We start from the raw sequence: 18,153 nt of genomic DNA, 5'->3' as shown, positions 1-18,153 counted from the left end.
GCTACTGGAGGATTAAAGAAATTAAGGACTATTCTCCTCTCACCTTAAGGATGCTGATTAGACTCTTTTAAAGAATAAGAGTTCTCTCAAACTGATTGATAACTTAGGTTTTCAAGTACTATACTGAAAAAATGAAACTGTAAATAAAAATTGAAAACAGACTCCATCACCACTGGTACTGAATCTTTAACATCATGATAAAGAACACTATAATTTCATACACCAGTTCCTCTGCCTTTAAAATACTATGTCTTATAGAATTTGAAGTCAGACACATTAGGGCTTGTTCCAAACAGAAATCAAAACAAATGTTAAGACCAGTATTGTAAGTCTGACTTTAAATCAAAGGAAGTTTTCATATTTCCTTTTTTCTTTTTACAACACAAGCATACAATCTTATTTAGACCAACAGTTACCTTTCTGATTCAAATTTCCTAAACCAACATGAAATCCATTTGGAGATCATAGATGGGAACTATATTACAAGTATAGAAAATGTACTACTTCTTTCATATTTTATTTTGTGTTCATATTTTTTTTTGGTGTATATTATTTGGAAAAGTAAAAGCTAAATGACTGCTGGGATAAGTGTGTGGAAATACATTAAACCAGAACAAAAATGAATTCCACACCTTCTTATTAACATGCAGTTAATTCACATGTGATTTAAAAATACCCCAAATACAAACTCACCACAGATGCAGTTTCTGAAGCAGCAGTTGTTCCTGGTTTAGTATAAACCTGTAGAGAAAAAATAACAAACTTTCTGATTACAAAATTGAAGGTACTGAAAATATAGTAACATTTGATAACTTTACAGCAAATACAACACTACGGAGAAATGCAAACCAGCCCACAGACATTTTTGCCATGTCTGAATCTAGTAAAATTTTAGCTACAGAAGAAAAGAAAGCAGTATTTACTGCACTTACACTCATACAAAATGTTCTTCAAAAAAATACACACATTTTCTAAAATCAGTTGAATATGTTAGGTCACATTAATAGAGTAGCATTTGAAAGCTGGAGGCCACAAATTTAAAACTGCACTTGCTTAACATAGACCTTAAATGGACTTAAGGTTTTGTAAACAAAGGCGTATATACATGTCAGCAGATCTAGTCTCAGTGAGTCATTGCTTTCCTTTGGTTACTATTCCACCAGAATGGGATAAATTTTATTTAAAGGTATTTCCTAAGCTTTTTGAGACTTATTTGTAAGCCAGACTTACCTTCAGTGTAAGGTCTTTTAAAGAACTAATCGTGGAGATTTGATGTCTCCCCAGTCTCCGTGAGGAACACAGGGCTCAGCTGCCATCCCCACGCCACAGCCCAGCCTGGCTGTCGGACACGGAGCCCCGTGCCACAGCTGTGCCCTGCCTCAGCACTGCCCACTCCTGCCAGGGATCTGCTCTTGCTCTCCACCTCAGCTGCACTCCTGAAGCTAATATTTACTCTTAAACAGCTGAGTGAAAAGTTATGACTGGGGAAGTGAAGCACACACAAAGTCTGCTTGCTTGTATTGTAATGTTAAGCATCCAATATGCGTGTCACCAAACAACGTGCCACAAAACAAAGCTCCATTCTGTGGTCAGTGACGAGATAAACAGTTCAGCATAACCCCGGTATTCAGGGAGCTGCACAGTGTCTTTGGGATTAGACTGTATGTCATGAGGTCTTGCCAATACTCAGTTGAAGGCCTGGAGTAGTTTCTAAAATAGAGACAATTTTAGCTTACACACACCTATTCAGACTGGGGGTGGTTTTGCTATCCATGATCTTCAATGAATATTCTTTCTACCTATATATCATCATCATCAACAGACACTGAATGTCATGAAACAGTCAGCACTATCATTTTAAATAATTTTGTTTCTCACTGAGCTGTGTGGCAAGTTTTAGTTATCTATAGAGGTCAGTTCCAAAACAAAAGTGCCTTTCTGAAATTAAAAAAAAAAAAAGGTTTTTTTTTTTCTTAAATTTAAGATTTAATTAGACAAGAACTATACAGATAAAGCTAAACAGAACTGATGTGAGAATAGTACAGAAGAGCAAATATTTTACTCAGGATAAAAGGGTGCAATTCTCTGTATAAAATTTAGATTATAGCAATTGATGTATTTGAAAGGCAACAACTAAAGATTTGAGTTAAAACAATACAAACTCATACACCAGAGAAAACTAAAAATTTTAGACCTGAAATCGCACTTACACCTTCTACCTTGTCTGCATTATTGAAATGCGTTATGCACAACAGTAGTTTAAAAAGCTCTAGGAATCTATCTCAAGTCAACCATCGTCAAATTCTTGCACTCAACAAGTAGAAATCTACCTGGGAAATAATTTGGTTGGGGCTATTATGAAAATACATGAGCGCACACACACACACAGGTCTTGTTTCCTGATGAACATAGTAAATAATCTGTACCGTTTCAGTTTCACATAGATTTTACTGGTTTTTTCCTATTATAAAGCAAAATGTACACATCTTGGAAATTAAAAAAAAAAAAAAAAGGAAAAAAAAAAAGTTGGGCAACCACGTACATAAACGGTTGATCCAGCTTCTTCAGACACTTCCAGGTGACAATCATGTCTAGCATCCTCTCTCTCTGTAGGCAATTTTATCACCTTGAATCCTGCAGCTATGAAGGTTTCCTATGGGGACACAGCAATAATACAAAATTTTAGAAATTCTAACATATGCTTTATTTTAAGACTATAAAATGTGAAATTTCACCCTAAGGTCTCTAGACATCGAAGAAACAAAAATCCTGAACAAATTGTAAAAACTGTCTTTAAAGTTTCCCAATTTAGTTCTTCTCCCCATGGAATTTATATTTACAACAAATACCAGAAAGCTTTCCTTTTTAATTCTGCTAAAATTTTCACACTCGTGGTGCTACTGTAATGCAGTGCTATTTTTGACAAAGCCTATGGAGGAAAATTCACACTGAATAAAGCAAAAGAATAATTCTTCTTTGAACACAGTAACACTGACTGCTTTCTGGTTAGCTTAACTAAGGTAGAAAAGAAATCATATGTCAGACCAGCAGCAATAAAACATTTTCTCTTGGAGCTTCTTTCCCATTGAATTACAGCTGTACTTTTAAGAAACTATCCTATAAACTCTGTTTTGACTGGACCAACAGCTTCCTTAAGGGTTAAATAGGTAGGTCAATCAACAGATTAGTTTCTGGTAGCAAAAGAGACCTTAAAAGCCTCTCTGGCATCACTCCTGAGATGCAGGCACAGACAGCAATTGTAACTCTATTTTAACTTTGGTACAAAGTTCCTCAGACACCACAAAATGAACAAGAAAAAGAGGATTTAAAGGGTACATGATTCAAGTCCCATCAGTGGCTCATGTTTTTAGCAGCAACGTCACCAAATCAGAAAGAAAAAAAAGTGAAAATTAAAAAGGAGGAGAAGATAGATAATACATTAAATATCTTTAGATAATCAGAGGTGATTAAAAAAGTTATCTGATACGATGTAAAGCTCCTTTATAGTCGCTTTCTATCAGAACTGCTTAGCAGGGCTGTGCCAGTGGGCTCCATTCCAATAAACATGTTAGACTTGGAACTCTCTTTCTATTCAAGCTTCCAAAAGCACTTCCATAAATTTTTACTGAATAACTTTTCCTCGTGTATTTATTTGATTACAAAAAATAAAAGAGTTTTCTGATTGAAGTTGACAGTTTTAGCAAATATTGCACTATGACAGTGCTTTTTTGCTATTTCAGCAATCTGACAATGCTACGCTAAATGACTTAAGACCAAAACCTTAATGTTTTGTGCAAGAAAAAGAAAGGCTTCTAGATTAAGTGACAGTGATATATGTAGTTATTAAAACATTAGGGAAAAATTTTCTGCAGAAAACAAATTTAATCAGACAGTTTAATTCACAATGAAACTACTTAGGGCATGGTGATTTTCAGGTAGTGTCACAATGTACACTTTGACTGAAAAGTAATATATAAACCTAGAAGTAAGCAATACTCAAAGCTAAGTTAAAACACGTCAAAACAATTAGAACACTCAGTATTCTCTGCACCTCTAACACCCTGTCCTACTAACAAACATGAAAGTTGTTTTATTCTTTCCAGATACAGAAACACACAAATATAAACTTCAGGAAACTCCATGAATTTTGCTCAAACCAGGTGTTAGTATGTGTCTTTCCTTTCACTTAGGATGATGTTAGGTGATGCTACCCAGAATGTTCCTTCAACAGCAAAATCACCTTTTATCTAAAAAGCTATGCTTCGCTTATAAATTATTTCAATTTCAGAATTTTATTAGAATGTAGACTACACAAGATTCTAGCATATGGCTGCTAATACAGGTCTGGAGATCTGCGCAGGCAGCTTCTCTTGTCTTGCTCTCCTTTGTCTTAAAAAGCTGATAAGTGAAAAATTTTTAAAGTAGTATTAGGTCACTAGTGATTACTCTCATGTAATATATATGTCATACATTAAAAAAAAAAAAAAAAAAAACCAAAACAAAAACAAAAAGCAAAAACAAATGTCCTCACACACTGTGAAAGGACTGTGCAATTTCCATAAGAAAAAGACAGCACTAACCTCAAAATTTAGTTCTACAGGCAGAAAGAACAGATATAGTCTCTGATTTTTCACAAATTCACAGTCAACTTTGACAGGTTGTGACTTGCAGTTTCTAAACATGCTAAAAAATTGTCCTAGTATTTGCACGCTGCTTTGAAATGTAACGTTTTATTAGTTTTCAAAATAGATTAGTTTCCATTTCATCTTCAGCTAAGAAGATCTTGTAATTGCCTTGGGAATCAAAGTAATTTACTTAAATTGGTGCATTTTGATGTCAACAGAAATATATTGCATAAATAAATTATGAGATTCAAACAACATTTTTAAATGGTAAAAAGAAATTCTATTTCCCTCATTTACAAAGTGTGAAATACAGGAAATACAGTATTTTTCCTGATGGTTATTCTCTTACAGCTCGAGAAGACCCTCAGGAGACAACATGGTCACTCACATTTTTTGAAATTGCCAGCTCCTCTCCATGGCTACTTTAGCTAACGTTCGCACAGAACTGAACTTTAAGAAGATATAATATGGAAATTTAAAAATACTAAAATCTGAAATAGTATGCAGCAAATAAACACTACCTTCTGGGCCTTACTGAGTAATTATTTAATGGCTAAAAATTGGGGCTTTTTTTCAAACTCTGCTAGCTTCAGAAATCATTGTTTCCTCATATTTATAGTCTTCCAAAATTAAAATCTCATTTGAGACATGAGGGAAGTACCATGACGGTTCAGTTCACTGGGGAAGAACAAGTAAGAGGTTCTAGCACACCTTGGCTGTCTAAGGGTTGTTGCCTGTGGTTTGTAGTTTCGTATCCAGCTCTTTAGTAATGATCTTTTTATCTTATAACTGCTGCTCAGTATCCTGTTCAATATTTGTATTTTTATCAGGAGAAAACTGATTTTTTTCACCAAATTTAAAAAGATTCTGCAGCTTACACATTTAGCGAATTAGTTCAGGAACCTTCCACCCTGGCCTCCCCATTAAAGTTGAAAATTACATGGAATTGAGAAATCTGTATAAAGGCTGTCACTTGCCCAGAGAAGTTGTGGATGCCCCATCACTGGAAGTGTTCAAAGGTTGGACAGGGCTTTGGAGCAATATAATGAGGTGAAATATGTCCCTGCCCATATGCCCCTCCCTATGGTGGGAGGGTTGTAACTGGCTGATCTTTAAAGGTGCCTTCCAGCCCAAACTATTCTATGATTTAGTGTGAATTCATATCACAAATGGAAAAGCACTGACATGAGCTCACAATGCATCATGTACTAATTTTAATTTCCTACTTGGCGAATATTGCAATGTCAATGAACGGATAGGCAGTCTTAAAAAAAAGTACAGTCTTTTTATATCTTGCTTTCCTTCTTTAGTGGTTACACTGTCTCACAAACTCACAGGCTGACTTGTTTAAGTCTTTTACCTGGAGCTAAGCAAAACAAACTTCTCCCTCTGACACAGCAAGACATCAGCACCAGTCAGTAAAAAAACCCTGTATGCACAGTTTCGATTTTTTTAAAAAATCTTTTAGTGTAACTGTCTTTTAAGTGAATTGAATTACAAAATACCTTATCAAATGGCAAAACATTCAAAATATGAATATAAATGTGTGACTTCTCTATTATCCATATTCACGATCCTTTGCTTGCTAGTTAAACAGCACTGATAAAAAGAATTGCTTTATTTCAATATTAGTTTGAGAAAGAATTTACATATGCAAATACTATAGATTTGAAGGGACTGAACAGACTATTTCCAATTTTAGGGATAGGTAGACCAAGACAAGAAAAGAAGTCAACATACATCTGTGAAAAACAATTCCTAAACCAAGAATTTATATGTATATATGTTTTGGTGGTTTTTTTACCCCATGGTGAATAATTTTTGCACAATCCTCTGCCATTTTTCCGTATATTAAAACATTGATGCTGTTGATGTGGGAACGCAAGTTATCCGAATCTGGAGAAAAAAAAGCAAAAGTGATTCCAATCACTATATCTTCTCCAAAACAAAACAGCAGTGGAAAGAGATTTACAAAACAAGTTGATCTACAGTCTAACATTTTTCAATTTATGTACAAACAGGAAATGTGCTAACCACAGGTATATTGCTCAGTATATTCTTCATAAGAGGATTAAAATGAGCCTGTTGTACACCAGTGTACAATTAAACAGAAATGAAAAAGATTTCCACTTGGACAATTCAATGTATAGTGTTAGACTAACAGTCACATTAACATAGATCCTATTATATTATCTATCAGAAACTGAAGATATTCTAGGTCATAGAAATATTAATTAATAGCCTTCCAGGAAGACTGAAGCAGAAATCATGTTGTCATTTTTAGAGTTTTCTACTTTTTACCGTTTCAATGATTTCAATGTGCAAACTTATGTTTCTATGGAGAATGTGCATGAACTCTCCTCTCCTGAACAGTCACTGAAATCAGCAAGACTCAGGGAGGTTAAGCATCCCTTTGAGAAAGCTGGAGCCAGCAGGGAGATCGACTGAGGTCCCAACAAATCCATTCACCTCTGCTAACACCAGGCAGGAGCTGCACACCCAGGCTTGGTGCTCAGGCACAGAGTCAGGAGGCTCAGAGGGAGCACATGAGATTCTCTAGCCACTGTAAGGAATAAGCTGAGAATGAAATGGAAGGAAATGGAAAGTTCCTTGAATCCAAAAGACCCCTGACAAATTACCTCCTCCACCTTCCTGACTGGAGAGGATGATAAACTTAAGACTTAAAAGGAACAGATTAATTTTTCATATAATTTCATATAATGATGAACAACTCGAGTCAAAGTGCTAATCCAGCTACTGGCATTGCAATACTTGAGTAGTCAGGTGTAATTTCCTTTTCTTAAATGCTTAAATTAAAACAGAATGAAACACAAATATTTTGCTGCTATTCAAAATACTGACCTATACTAAAGGTGCTCTTACATAGTATATGCTACATTTACTATGTGGTAACTGTTATGTGTGCAATTTTCTCAGTCGTTCTTATGATAAGCAGTTTGAAAATACACTATTAAAACTATAGATATAGCTAATACATTCCCAGGACAGTCTTTTAAAAACTGCAACAAGAAGTCTACTGAGATATAAAGATTGTATTGTTTCCATTAACTTACCTGGCATAAGTTTAAGATAAACTTTTTAAGGAAATGAACAGTTTTAGAGAGTATTTTAAATCTAACATTCTACTGAACATTATACAAGAGCAAGAACTACTGATGTAGTACCATAAATTTAAAATGTATACTTAAATGTAGTACCTTGAACAACAATCTTGAAAAAGTCTCTTCCATCTCTGAGTTTTGTTAATGGGTAGGAAAGGGTAACCATTCCCTACAAAGCAAAAAATAAAAGAAAGTGTTGTGAACTAAGACTGTATGCCTCTAAGTTACTGAAATACTGATAACAGCTGGAACACCTGTAAGATAAAAAAGGCAGAATTTATGAAATAAGCATAAATTGCCATTTACATTCTTAACAGAGAAAGGAAAACCAATTGCTATGGACAGCAATAAAAAGCAACATTCTTGAGATGAAACAAATGAAGTATTACATGCCAATACCATTTAGATGCCACTGACTAGATGATAAACAATAAAACAGTAGCCATGGCACTATACATGTAACTTTCATTAGTTACAAAAATAGCAAAAAAGACTAGAGTTTTAACACAAAAGCTGAAAGGATCTGAAGAGGTAGTAATCAAAATCTTAAAAGATATAGCAATTTCTCCAAAAATACTGGCAAAGGATTACAACATAAATATCAGAACAAAATCTCAGTCAAGATATAATAGATGCATATGAAGATAAATCTTCTGTGAAAAAAATACAGCTGTGAGAAGAGTATTACAAAGTTTTGAAACTGTTGTGTCCTAATTGGCAATAATACAAATGCTCTAAAAGAACCTAAGATTTAACAAATAATTCAAAATACTCTTTTTTCATTGCAATGCTGGAGTCACAATGAAGCAAAAATCAGCAACTTCAGTGATTTTAACATCTCTTTTGAATCATCACATCTAGTTAGAAAGATGTTATCATCAACAGTACCAAAAATGTCAGTCAAGTGTACACTTTCACAGTATGGCAGATAAAGCACTGAAACCTTCTCAATGATAAAACCACAAAAATTGGTTCAATAAAGAAAAATAAAATTATTGAAAATAGACTGTAATATGCTTAAAAAACTACACAAACAGCACAAAATCGACTAAAAGAGAGCATGTAAAAAGAGAGCATGGTAATATGTCTATAAATGCAACATTAAGAGGACAGTCAGGTAAATCACAGTGATTTTACAGCACACGTATTCAGTGGGAAGCTTGACTTAAATGCTAGCAAATGCTTCTCATACCAAATCAGGATGAAATATGCAGCACGGAATTGTTACTCCAGAGGCTTTACAGAGTAAAATTTGTCCTACAATGTGCTAACTGAGGAATAATTGAAATCAAATTCAACACGATTTTACTATCTGTTTTATCAAGAAATTACCACTCCATAAAACCTCACCATTATTTACAAAGGCTGATCTCCAAAATAATTTGATAATTTAATCTCCCTAACAAAACTCATTAGTCTTCTCTGTGAAAAGCAGGAATTCACCTGTTAAAACCAGAAAGGTTTCTCACATGTTTTCAAAATTACATCTTTGTTTAAAATGTCACTATATATATACACATATATACATATATATAATTGTTCTTGCTGAGATTGTCTTGAATTGTACTCACTCAGGTAAATAAAAGACTACAGATTTTTTTTTTTTTTGTAATAAAGTCTTTGCAATGAAACAGTTACCTCAGGAACACTCAACATTTACATAAATATTTTTTTCTTAGTAAGAAATTTCAGTCTGCGCCAGCACACTATTTAAAAGTGAAACTCATTAATATGATAGTGGCTGCTTTCTGACCATCTTAATTTTTTATTTTTCCTTTTACATCCCAGTATCTTCCAAAGAGTTTTCAAATTTTCAAATCCTGGGATCACATTCTTTGTTCTGGCCTCTCCACTTTCCTTTGTATCCCAAACACCTACACTATAGTGGGTGTTAGTATAGTTCTCTTCCCCAGCTACTACCCATTTCCTCATACTGTCCCACTGCCTTCTCCACATGCCTGCAACTCTTAAGCCTCAAACTTTAAAAGAACCTACCTTAGTAAAACTTGTTCAAATTGGCTCTTCCCTCACAAATCCTGCACTGCTTATTGAGCTCAGAAGCAAACTTTTTCCAAAAGGGTTTTTCCAAACCCCTCCACATTCCATATGTCACCAGACACACTCTCAAACCCTCCATGTACAATTCTTCTGCTGCATGTGTCTCCTTCCTCCCTCAGTTTGGCTCTGTAGCTCATTTGGCAGCTGATTTTAAGGTTTGGGTCAGATTTGCCACAACAAAATGCAGAGAATTATTAACTAATAGGAGAAAGCATTATGTTTAGTTAACAGACATGATGACTGAGGAGGTACAAACATTACTTGTGCCATTTTTCCACAGATTTGAAATTTGCAGTTTTCAAAGTGGTGCCAGGAAGATAAAAACACAGAAGAATGAAAGGACTGAGGCACACAAGTCAGACAGAAGCATCCCAAATGCTTTTTGTTGCTTTTCCCAGAACACATTTCATAAAAATCCTCTTCTGCCCTTCCCTCCTTGTCAAAGCAGGACCTGATCCCTATTTTGGCAGGTCTAGAGTGACAGTGTGCCACCGCTAAGATAACCTAACATCACTGCATTCTAAGGTTCACTTCAAGCTCAGCCTGCAGAACTGGATTTTCCTCCACATTTAATGGTACATTAGCACCAGCTTTATCAGCTCTCCAGTTGTGCTGTTTATGCCAAGCTGTTTTAGTCACCTACTAATCCATGTCAGCAGCAGCATGAAGTTCTCTTAACATAAGGCAGAAGTCTGAGAAAGATATTCTACACACTTTCCCTTTCAGAATCAGCTATACCACTGACTATATGCTTTAAATCATAGTCTGGTAGTGATTGCTCTGCTTTCCAAATGCAAACATGTATCTTGGCAGAAACATTTATATGCATTAAATGCATTTATAATGCATTTTTGTCTCCTTCACCACTTTCTTCTGAACAAGAATGCCTGTTCTTCCATGTCAGGGCTGCTTGCAGACATGACTCTTCAAAGCAGGGAAGTCTATGTATCATGCAGGTGAACAGGGGCAGGAAACTACCCCCTGAGGAATAAACCCTGTTTGCTAGCAGCAGTGGCTATTGACGTTTCCATTTGCTCCTTTACAGGACCTGAGGGAGGCTGAATCATTCTCAATCAAATCACCTCCTACACCACTCAACTGCTGCCTGCTTTCAAACAGGGCAGTTCTGCTCCTTCACTATACCGAAGGGCACCACTCCTGGCATCAATTTGACACCACAATGATCCAGTGCAGAGTGACAGTGGCAGAAAATTATCCTCTCTCCAGCAATATGGATGGTCTTCTGCCAGTTTCCTTCTCATAAATGGACTCAATCACAGGATCATATGAGCACTAGACTTGGAACTGAGAATATACAGCTGTGGTCGCAAAAATGTTTCTGTCAGATACAGAAAAACATTAGATCAGTTCAGCTCATATTTTTAAAATGTTTGTGCCATTTTTTGAAGGATTCAAGACAACTTAGGTTTTCTACAGAACCAGATTTCCTTAATTTTTCCCCCTTTTTTTTAATTAACAGACTGAAAGAAAACCTTGGTTAATGCTGATTTCCTGATATATAAGCATCAGGCATGCCTAAAATGATTCTCAGAGCCACAGACAAAAAAAAGTTAAACAGGATAGAAAAAGAACACACTCGAGAACTGACACTGCATTTTACAGAGAATACTTGTTTTAGGCATGAAAAAGGTTATTTCTGCATTTTACTAGTATAGCAAGATTGTACTTCCAATCCAAAATACATTTGGGATTACCGTCAAATATAAGTGTACATTTGGTAATGATAAAAAAGACAAATTTACTAATTGTGTCTTGATGCTGGTAGTTGTTACAAACACTTTTCATAAAACTGGATATTGCATAATTTCATACCAAAGGAGAACTACTTTAGAAGTTTTTTTAGTTACTCTGAAATCTGATCTTTAACAGGACTGGGGTGCTTATTACTATTTGTTTTAAACAAAATACTACTTAACCTCCCCCAATCCCTCAATTTTCAGCAAAACATTCTGCATATTAATGTGTTTTTAAATTGGTCCACAGCTTATAAACTCTGAAAAGAGAAACTCCTACAAAATTTCAGTCTGATAACATAAGAGAAAGGGACAGGACTGTGAATCAATAGAGGTAATAGCAACATGCAATGAAGTTCAAGAAGATCTTAATTTTTCACTGCTTAAAGATATGTAACAGATGAACACAGGCACACAGCTGCAGAAAGTCACCAAGTGAGATGGAATACGAAAGCACCTGGCTAATGTAACAGGAGCCACTTCAAAGCAAGGCAACATTTTTTTACTGGTCAGTTTACCTGAATGTATTTGTTGGTAGGATCGCATCCTTCTTGCAAATGTTTGAAGTCCTCCTTCTGCAAATGGCTTGGTAGTGGAGCCTCAGATTGTCCTTCAATGATTTTCAGCAATTGAACAGGCATAGCTGCTTTATCTAAACCAAAATAATGAAAAGAGTCCTGAAGCTCCTCATTTTGTTCAAATTAAGAGTTCCTAGAAGTTACACTTTACTCAGAACGGGAATATTTACCTATTTCATAACAAGACAGTTTAATTTTGTAAAACTAAGAATTTTTAGAGGGATTAGCCTCATCTCTTAGTACCATATACAGCAAGAAGAAAGTAACGCTTCCTTGGCAATACACAACCATCCAAATTACTTGATTTTTCAAACATTCCAAAACAACATAAATGGCAATATTACTTTACATATAAATAAATATAAATACATATAAATGCAAAGGATAATGTAAACAGTGTTAATATTTTATGTACAGATATAATATTTTATGTACAGAAATATAGATAAAAACCATGCAAAGACTTTGAATGACTCCTGCCCCAGCACAAGGTCATGGACAAAGAGCCCATATTCAGTTTTTTCCCTATAAGAAAATCTGACTGCAAGAAATTAAAACATTTTTCATTTTAACTTAAAATGAACAACAGATGCTTATGTACAGATTGAAAAATTTTCATCAATGAATCAAGTAAAGAAAAAATAATAAAGAAAATCAGATGGGTATCTACAGATGCTAAGCATGGAAGGCACTTGGAAGAAGGTAAGAAATGTATGACTGTGTCATCTGTGGTCTGCCCTCACTGTAACAAAAGTCAATGAAATACATTACTAGTGACAGCCACAATGCTGAGAATAGGGAAAAGTAGTCTATTGCAGTGAAGTTACACATAAGAGAAATAGAAAAAAGTGATCTAGCAATAAGTAGCTATCGCTGCATTTTCTCATTACATTGCCATCTCATTTCTTCTGGGGGTATCTTTGTCTTTGCAGTATAGTTTTTATTTCAAGTGGGTATCTAAAAAAGCTGCAACATTATCAATCTTCTGTTTGCGGTAAGTTTCAATACACTAAGGAAAAAACTATTTCTGTTTTCTGAAAATCCAGATGGCAGTATTATAGCCACAGCCCTAATCTCAAACAGTTTTAGCAATTTTTATGTGATAGTAAAGAACGGGAAAGAAAGTACTTCCTATAGTTTTGAATGGATACAAAAACTTGGTAATCTACTCAGTAAAAGCTTAAACTACATTCCAGTTACAGCTCAAAAGAGCTTTTGCAGTGCTATGCAGACTGAATTCCTACAAAATATTCAGTTATAATTAAATGGAATTGAGAAACCATTGCAAAATGGAAAGATCAGTGAATCATAAGTTACAGACACAAGTTAACACATACACAGAGCAAAATTATACACATTCTTTTATACACATTCTTTTAAAAAGTACTTTACTCTTCCAAAAAATCAAAAAATCTACCTTATTGTTACTCCAGTATCCAAAGATATCAGACTTCACTAATAACTCAGGACTCTTTCTCCTTCCCCATTTGCAGCAAACTCCCCAGTGCTGTTATTCTTGTCTAACAGATATAAGCAAAAAGTCATTCTATCAATAAAATACTTTGGTTTGAGGATGTCTCAGCTGCAATGGCACATAGAGGGTGACTAGCTTTTTTTTTTTCCCTACTTTCCAATTTACATGAGGAGGAAGGAGGCAGAAATGAAGCATTATGAACTGACCACAATCCCCATTCTCTGTCCCCTGCACTGCTTGGGGTAGAAATTGGTAAAGAAATTGGAGTGGAACTAAGCCCAGAAAATGGGAGAGATGGGGGAAAGGTCTTTAGATTTGTTCTTATTTGTCAGGACCCTACCTTAGTTTGATGACCAGCAAGTTAAATTACTTTGTTTGAGTCTCTTTTGTCCATGTAAATGGTGAGGGTAGTATTTTCTCCCCCATGTCCTCCTGAGGGAAATGATGAGAGCAGCTTTGGCAGGCACCTGGCCTCCAGCCAGGGTCAACCTATGACAGCACAGAGCTGGGAGGTACAGAACCAGACAGGTTTCAATTTGTGCTTGAACTGAAGCAGAAGTAAAAGCCTGCTACAAAGGTGCAGATGCTTTTCCTGCTTTGACCAGTGAGGCATCACAAGTTAAAACTACTGTAAGATGTTACTAAATGAGACTAAAAATTAGGCCTTTATCTGTATGTTTTCAAACACCACGACAGCATTGTCATCAGCTTACTAGGATTTCAAGTCTCTAGTGAAAAGAGCAATTGGAAGATTATTCAGATTTTCAGTTCAAAGTATCTACTTCCCACTTTATTCTAGCAGACGGAGAAGCTGATGTAGAAAGAGTAAACTTCAAAGTTAATCAGCAATATTGATCTTCACCCAGCAACCGTATAATGAGCCAGGGAGATATACAACATAACAGATTAACCATTTTTTTATCCTGTTTCTCTCTGTTACACTACTTGAACAATTAAAAATAGATTTTTGTTTGGTTTTTTTTGTTTTCCTCATGAAGATGCCTTAACAACACACAGCATTGTAAATAACATTCCAGTAGAAAACAAGTGGGATGTTTTTACAGATCTTAAACTCCTATATATATAAAACTAAGGTCATGTGTTCTAACTGCTAATCTCTGAAGCTTTCAGGTTCTTGTTCCCAGCAATTAAAAACCAAAGATATGAGTGTCCAGTTGTAAGAGTTATAAAAGTAAATTTTCCAAAACAAACCGATTTGATAAGAAAGAGCATTGGCTTTCAAAATCCACATGAAGATATTGTCGGTGCCATCCTTGGTGTTCCCAACTCTCCTGGAGAGAAACTTAAGTGCAAGTAAGTAAGTCTGTCAAATACCTCTGCTGCTCTCAAAAGCCTGACTAATGCTGACAGGAATAATTCCAACTTGAGCCTAAGAAGCTTGCAAATGGTGTGAACAGAGCCCAACATAAGGAAAGACATTGAAAAAAATCCCCAGACAAAACCAACAGAGACTGCAAGAAAAGCAGTCAGCAGCATGGGACACTCCTTGAAGAGGAGTGAGACACAACACCTACACAGAGCAGAAAGGACTGTGAACTACAAATACCTTTTGCCTTCTAGTAATAAAAGTGACAAAAATTCAGAGAGTGAGCAAACAAAGAGCTTCACAACTTTAACAAAGAATTATATGAAAGGATGTGACTTATTTCATAATAACTTTAACTTTGGATAATTAGCTGAATATTGCATTGACTAGTATTTGTGTTTACAGGGGCTATCTACCACTGTGACTGACCACATCAATAAGATGCTGTTGCTCTTGGCTATTCCTTCATTCTTCATGAGATTTTGGTGAGGTTTCCTTCAGAAATCCACACAGTCACGTGTTTTATTCTCCTCTGTTTCCCAAAATGACATTATTCTCTTCATGTAATTTTTGTGTATGACTGAAGTATTTCTCGGTAGTAGAGAAACTACTACATTTTCTAGTTAGTAGGCCAAATGTCAAGGATAGGGCAGAGCAACACATGAGAGCTGGTACTATAGCCATCATCAGTGTTCTGTTTCACTTGAGTGGTGTATGTCATGTTCTCTCTGGGCTGTTAAATTGTGGGTTACATCCTATATATAGTATGTAGTCAATGCAATATTCAGCTAATTATCCAAAGTTAAAGTTATTATGAAATAAGTCATGCTTCATTAGAAAAGCACACAACTGTGTGGACCAGTCATACATTCCCACTATATTTTATGCAATACTTTGTCATAAAAATGAACATTTGTGGCTTGAATAGAATAGGCAGTACAGAACTACCACAAAACCAACCTGCCATCACAAGACAAAGCTTTTCTCATACAGCAGTCTTAATGAAATCAAGAAGACAATCACTGAACAGTGTGTAGTCTGTAGTTTTTGTCTGTGAGTCTATAATTTTTTCAGAAGACTGATTTTGTAATATATTAGTTCCTTGAGAATTCTCAAGAGGTGAGAACGTCATGTCAGATTAACTAAAACAGAAGGAGAAATAAAATCGGTAGCATGACACATTCCCTTAGCTGCAAGGCTTCAGCTTGCTCTAGCTGAAGAGCACTTATCTTTTATGGGAAGTACCTCCTTGGCTGTTTGTACTCATAAGAATAAGGTGATACTTAAGTTTCCTTAGAATACAACTAGGTTTCTTAAGCAAACAAATTTTCCTTTATTTCAGAGTAAAATTTACTTATCTGGCATTGTACAAAAGAGACTACAATCAAACATTACCTGTGGAAAAGGGATTCTTGCACAGCCATTATTATCTCAACAGTACTTCAGCTCTAAAAGCAGCGGCCTCAGGAGGAGAGCGCTACTCGGCAGATCCCACACTTCACACGACACCAACTAATCGCTTCAGAAAGTCAATCCAGCTGCTACAAAAAGCCGAGACCTTTAGAACCAAGACCATCAACACAATTATCAACCGGTGTTTACTCAGTGCCCGGAAAGAAACTTCCAAAGCTGGAGCCTGTGTCCCGGAGCAGAGCCTGCGTGTAGGGCAGCCGCGGGCCGGACGGAAGTAAAGCCAGACCCTCAGACCCGCCGGTCCCCGTGTGCCGCCAACCCCGTTTATCTTTATCTTTATGCTTATCTCTATCCCTGTCCCTATTCCTATTCTTATTCCCGTCCCTGTCCCGCCTCGCCGCCGTCTGCGCAACTTCCGACCTCCCGCGCGCCGACCGCGCATTGCGCATGCCCGGGCGGCGGGCGCACGCGCAGCGGCGGCGCCGGGCACGCCCCGTCCTACCGGGACCGGGACCGGGACCGGGACCGGGACCGGGACCGGGACCGGGACGCACTGATGCTCTTCTGTTTTCTCTTCTGGTTCTGTTTTTCCATGTCTGCAAAAATCTGTTTAGCAATTTAAATTACGGTGAAGTGAAATCGTGGAAAGCGTATGCATTATAGGTTATTAAAATAATTTGGGAACATCAGTTTGCACTGCAGATTAATTTAAATGGTTACTTGATCTTCTGATCTTCTTTCCCTTTTTGCTGTTTTTTTTTCTAGTTACTTTTTTAAAATTTGCTATTACATTCTTTCTATGAAGTAATCTTCAGCCTAGAAGAATTGGAGGCTCTTATGTCCACTGCTGTATATAATCAAAAGAGAAAAAAATAAGCAGAATTTTGATAAAAGAATACCCCAGTTTTATATGACAACAAAACTATTGGGTCGGACAGAAATCTAGCATGAAGTTTGCTTTTTTTCTTTAATTAATTAATTAATTAATTAAAGAAAAAAATTAATTAATTAATTTCTTATCTAGCATGAAGTTTGCTTTTTTTCTTTAATTTGTAATACTGTTTTTGAACGGTAGTCGCATTCCTCTCCAGGAGGACGGCGCGGGACAGGGACAGGGGTGGGGCGGGAGAGGGAACGGCGGTGACGGAAAGCGCGGGCTGTCCGGGGCCGGGCTGTCCCCGTGTCCCGGTGTCCCCGGGCCGCTGCAGCCCCTCCTGCAGAAGGCGTGCCCTCCCAGCCCCCCGCCTGTTCCCCATTCTCCGCTCCAGCTGCGGGAGCCCTGGCGAAGCGCCCGCTCCCAGCTCCGGGAACGCGAGCTTCAGTGCCGGCAGCGGCCGGGCCCGTGAGGGCCAGCCCCTGAAACGTGCATGCCACGGCCGCGCTCAGGCCAACTTCAAAGCTGTCACCTGCAGAAAGTTAAAAATTACGGGGGGAAAGAGCACCCTGCTGCTTGCTGGCGTCTGTTGTTCAAACGGCTTTGGAAACCAGTATTCATCTTTGACAGCGACACGGGCTCCCTGAGGCTCGCCGGTGTTGGGATGCTGCAAGCCGACACATGCCAAGATGCCACTGACACACGCCAAGATCCCATTTGCGGTGCTTGCCAATTCAAAATTACAGCAGTCGTGGCTCAGCATTGCAACAGTGACGCTTCTTCCTTTGGAGACTTCAGCTTTCTGTCTCCAGTACCTCAGAGATACGTCTGCTGCCAGTCTGTGCTCTCTCTCTTTTCTTCCCCATGTCTGCAGTTGTGAATATCTGGGACAGCTTTTTTTTTCTTGTTTCTCATCACTTAGTGATTT

General features: G+C 36.9%; 1 protein-coding gene across 4 annotated transcripts in view; it reads right to left on the bottom strand.

Moving 5' to 3' along the window:
* The window catches only part of POT1 (protection of telomeres 1), a 60,357-nt gene extending 43,621 nt beyond the window's left edge, over positions 1-16,736 (bottom strand). Inside the window, exons 1-8 of one of the 4 annotated variants that reach the window (XM_041405516.1) lie at positions 16,334-16,736; positions 13,952-14,116; positions 13,555-13,657; positions 12,078-12,211; positions 7,844-7,916; positions 6,430-6,521; positions 2,543-2,653; positions 694-741 (exon numbers count right to left, since the gene is read on the bottom strand). In XM_041405516.1, coding sequence (XP_041261450.1) covers positions 694-741; positions 2,543-2,653; positions 6,430-6,521; positions 7,844-7,916; positions 12,078-12,200 — 447 coding nt within the window. In that variant the 5' untranslated portion in view covers positions 12,201-12,211; positions 13,555-13,657; positions 13,952-14,116; positions 16,334-16,736. Of the gene's footprint in view, positions 1-693; positions 742-2,542; positions 2,654-6,429; positions 6,522-7,094; positions 7,189-7,843; positions 7,917-12,077; positions 12,212-13,554; positions 13,658-13,951; positions 14,117-16,333 lie in introns of those variants that run through there. The other 3 variants (XM_041405515.1, XM_041405514.1, XM_041405517.1) reach the window with 3 other exon arrangements.
* Between the last annotated feature and the right edge of the window lie 1,417 nt (positions 16,737-18,153).

Source organism: Onychostruthus taczanowskii, unplaced genomic scaffold, assembly GCF_017590055.1.
Source record: "Onychostruthus taczanowskii isolate IOZ18803 unplaced genomic scaffold, ASM1759005v1 scaffold23, whole genome shotgun sequence".
In the NCBI taxonomy this organism is placed as follows: Eukaryota; Metazoa; Chordata; class Aves; order Passeriformes; family Passeridae; genus Onychostruthus; species Onychostruthus taczanowskii.
Note: the sequence above shows the minus strand (reverse complement) of the source record. Positions and strands in the feature narration are given on the sequence as shown.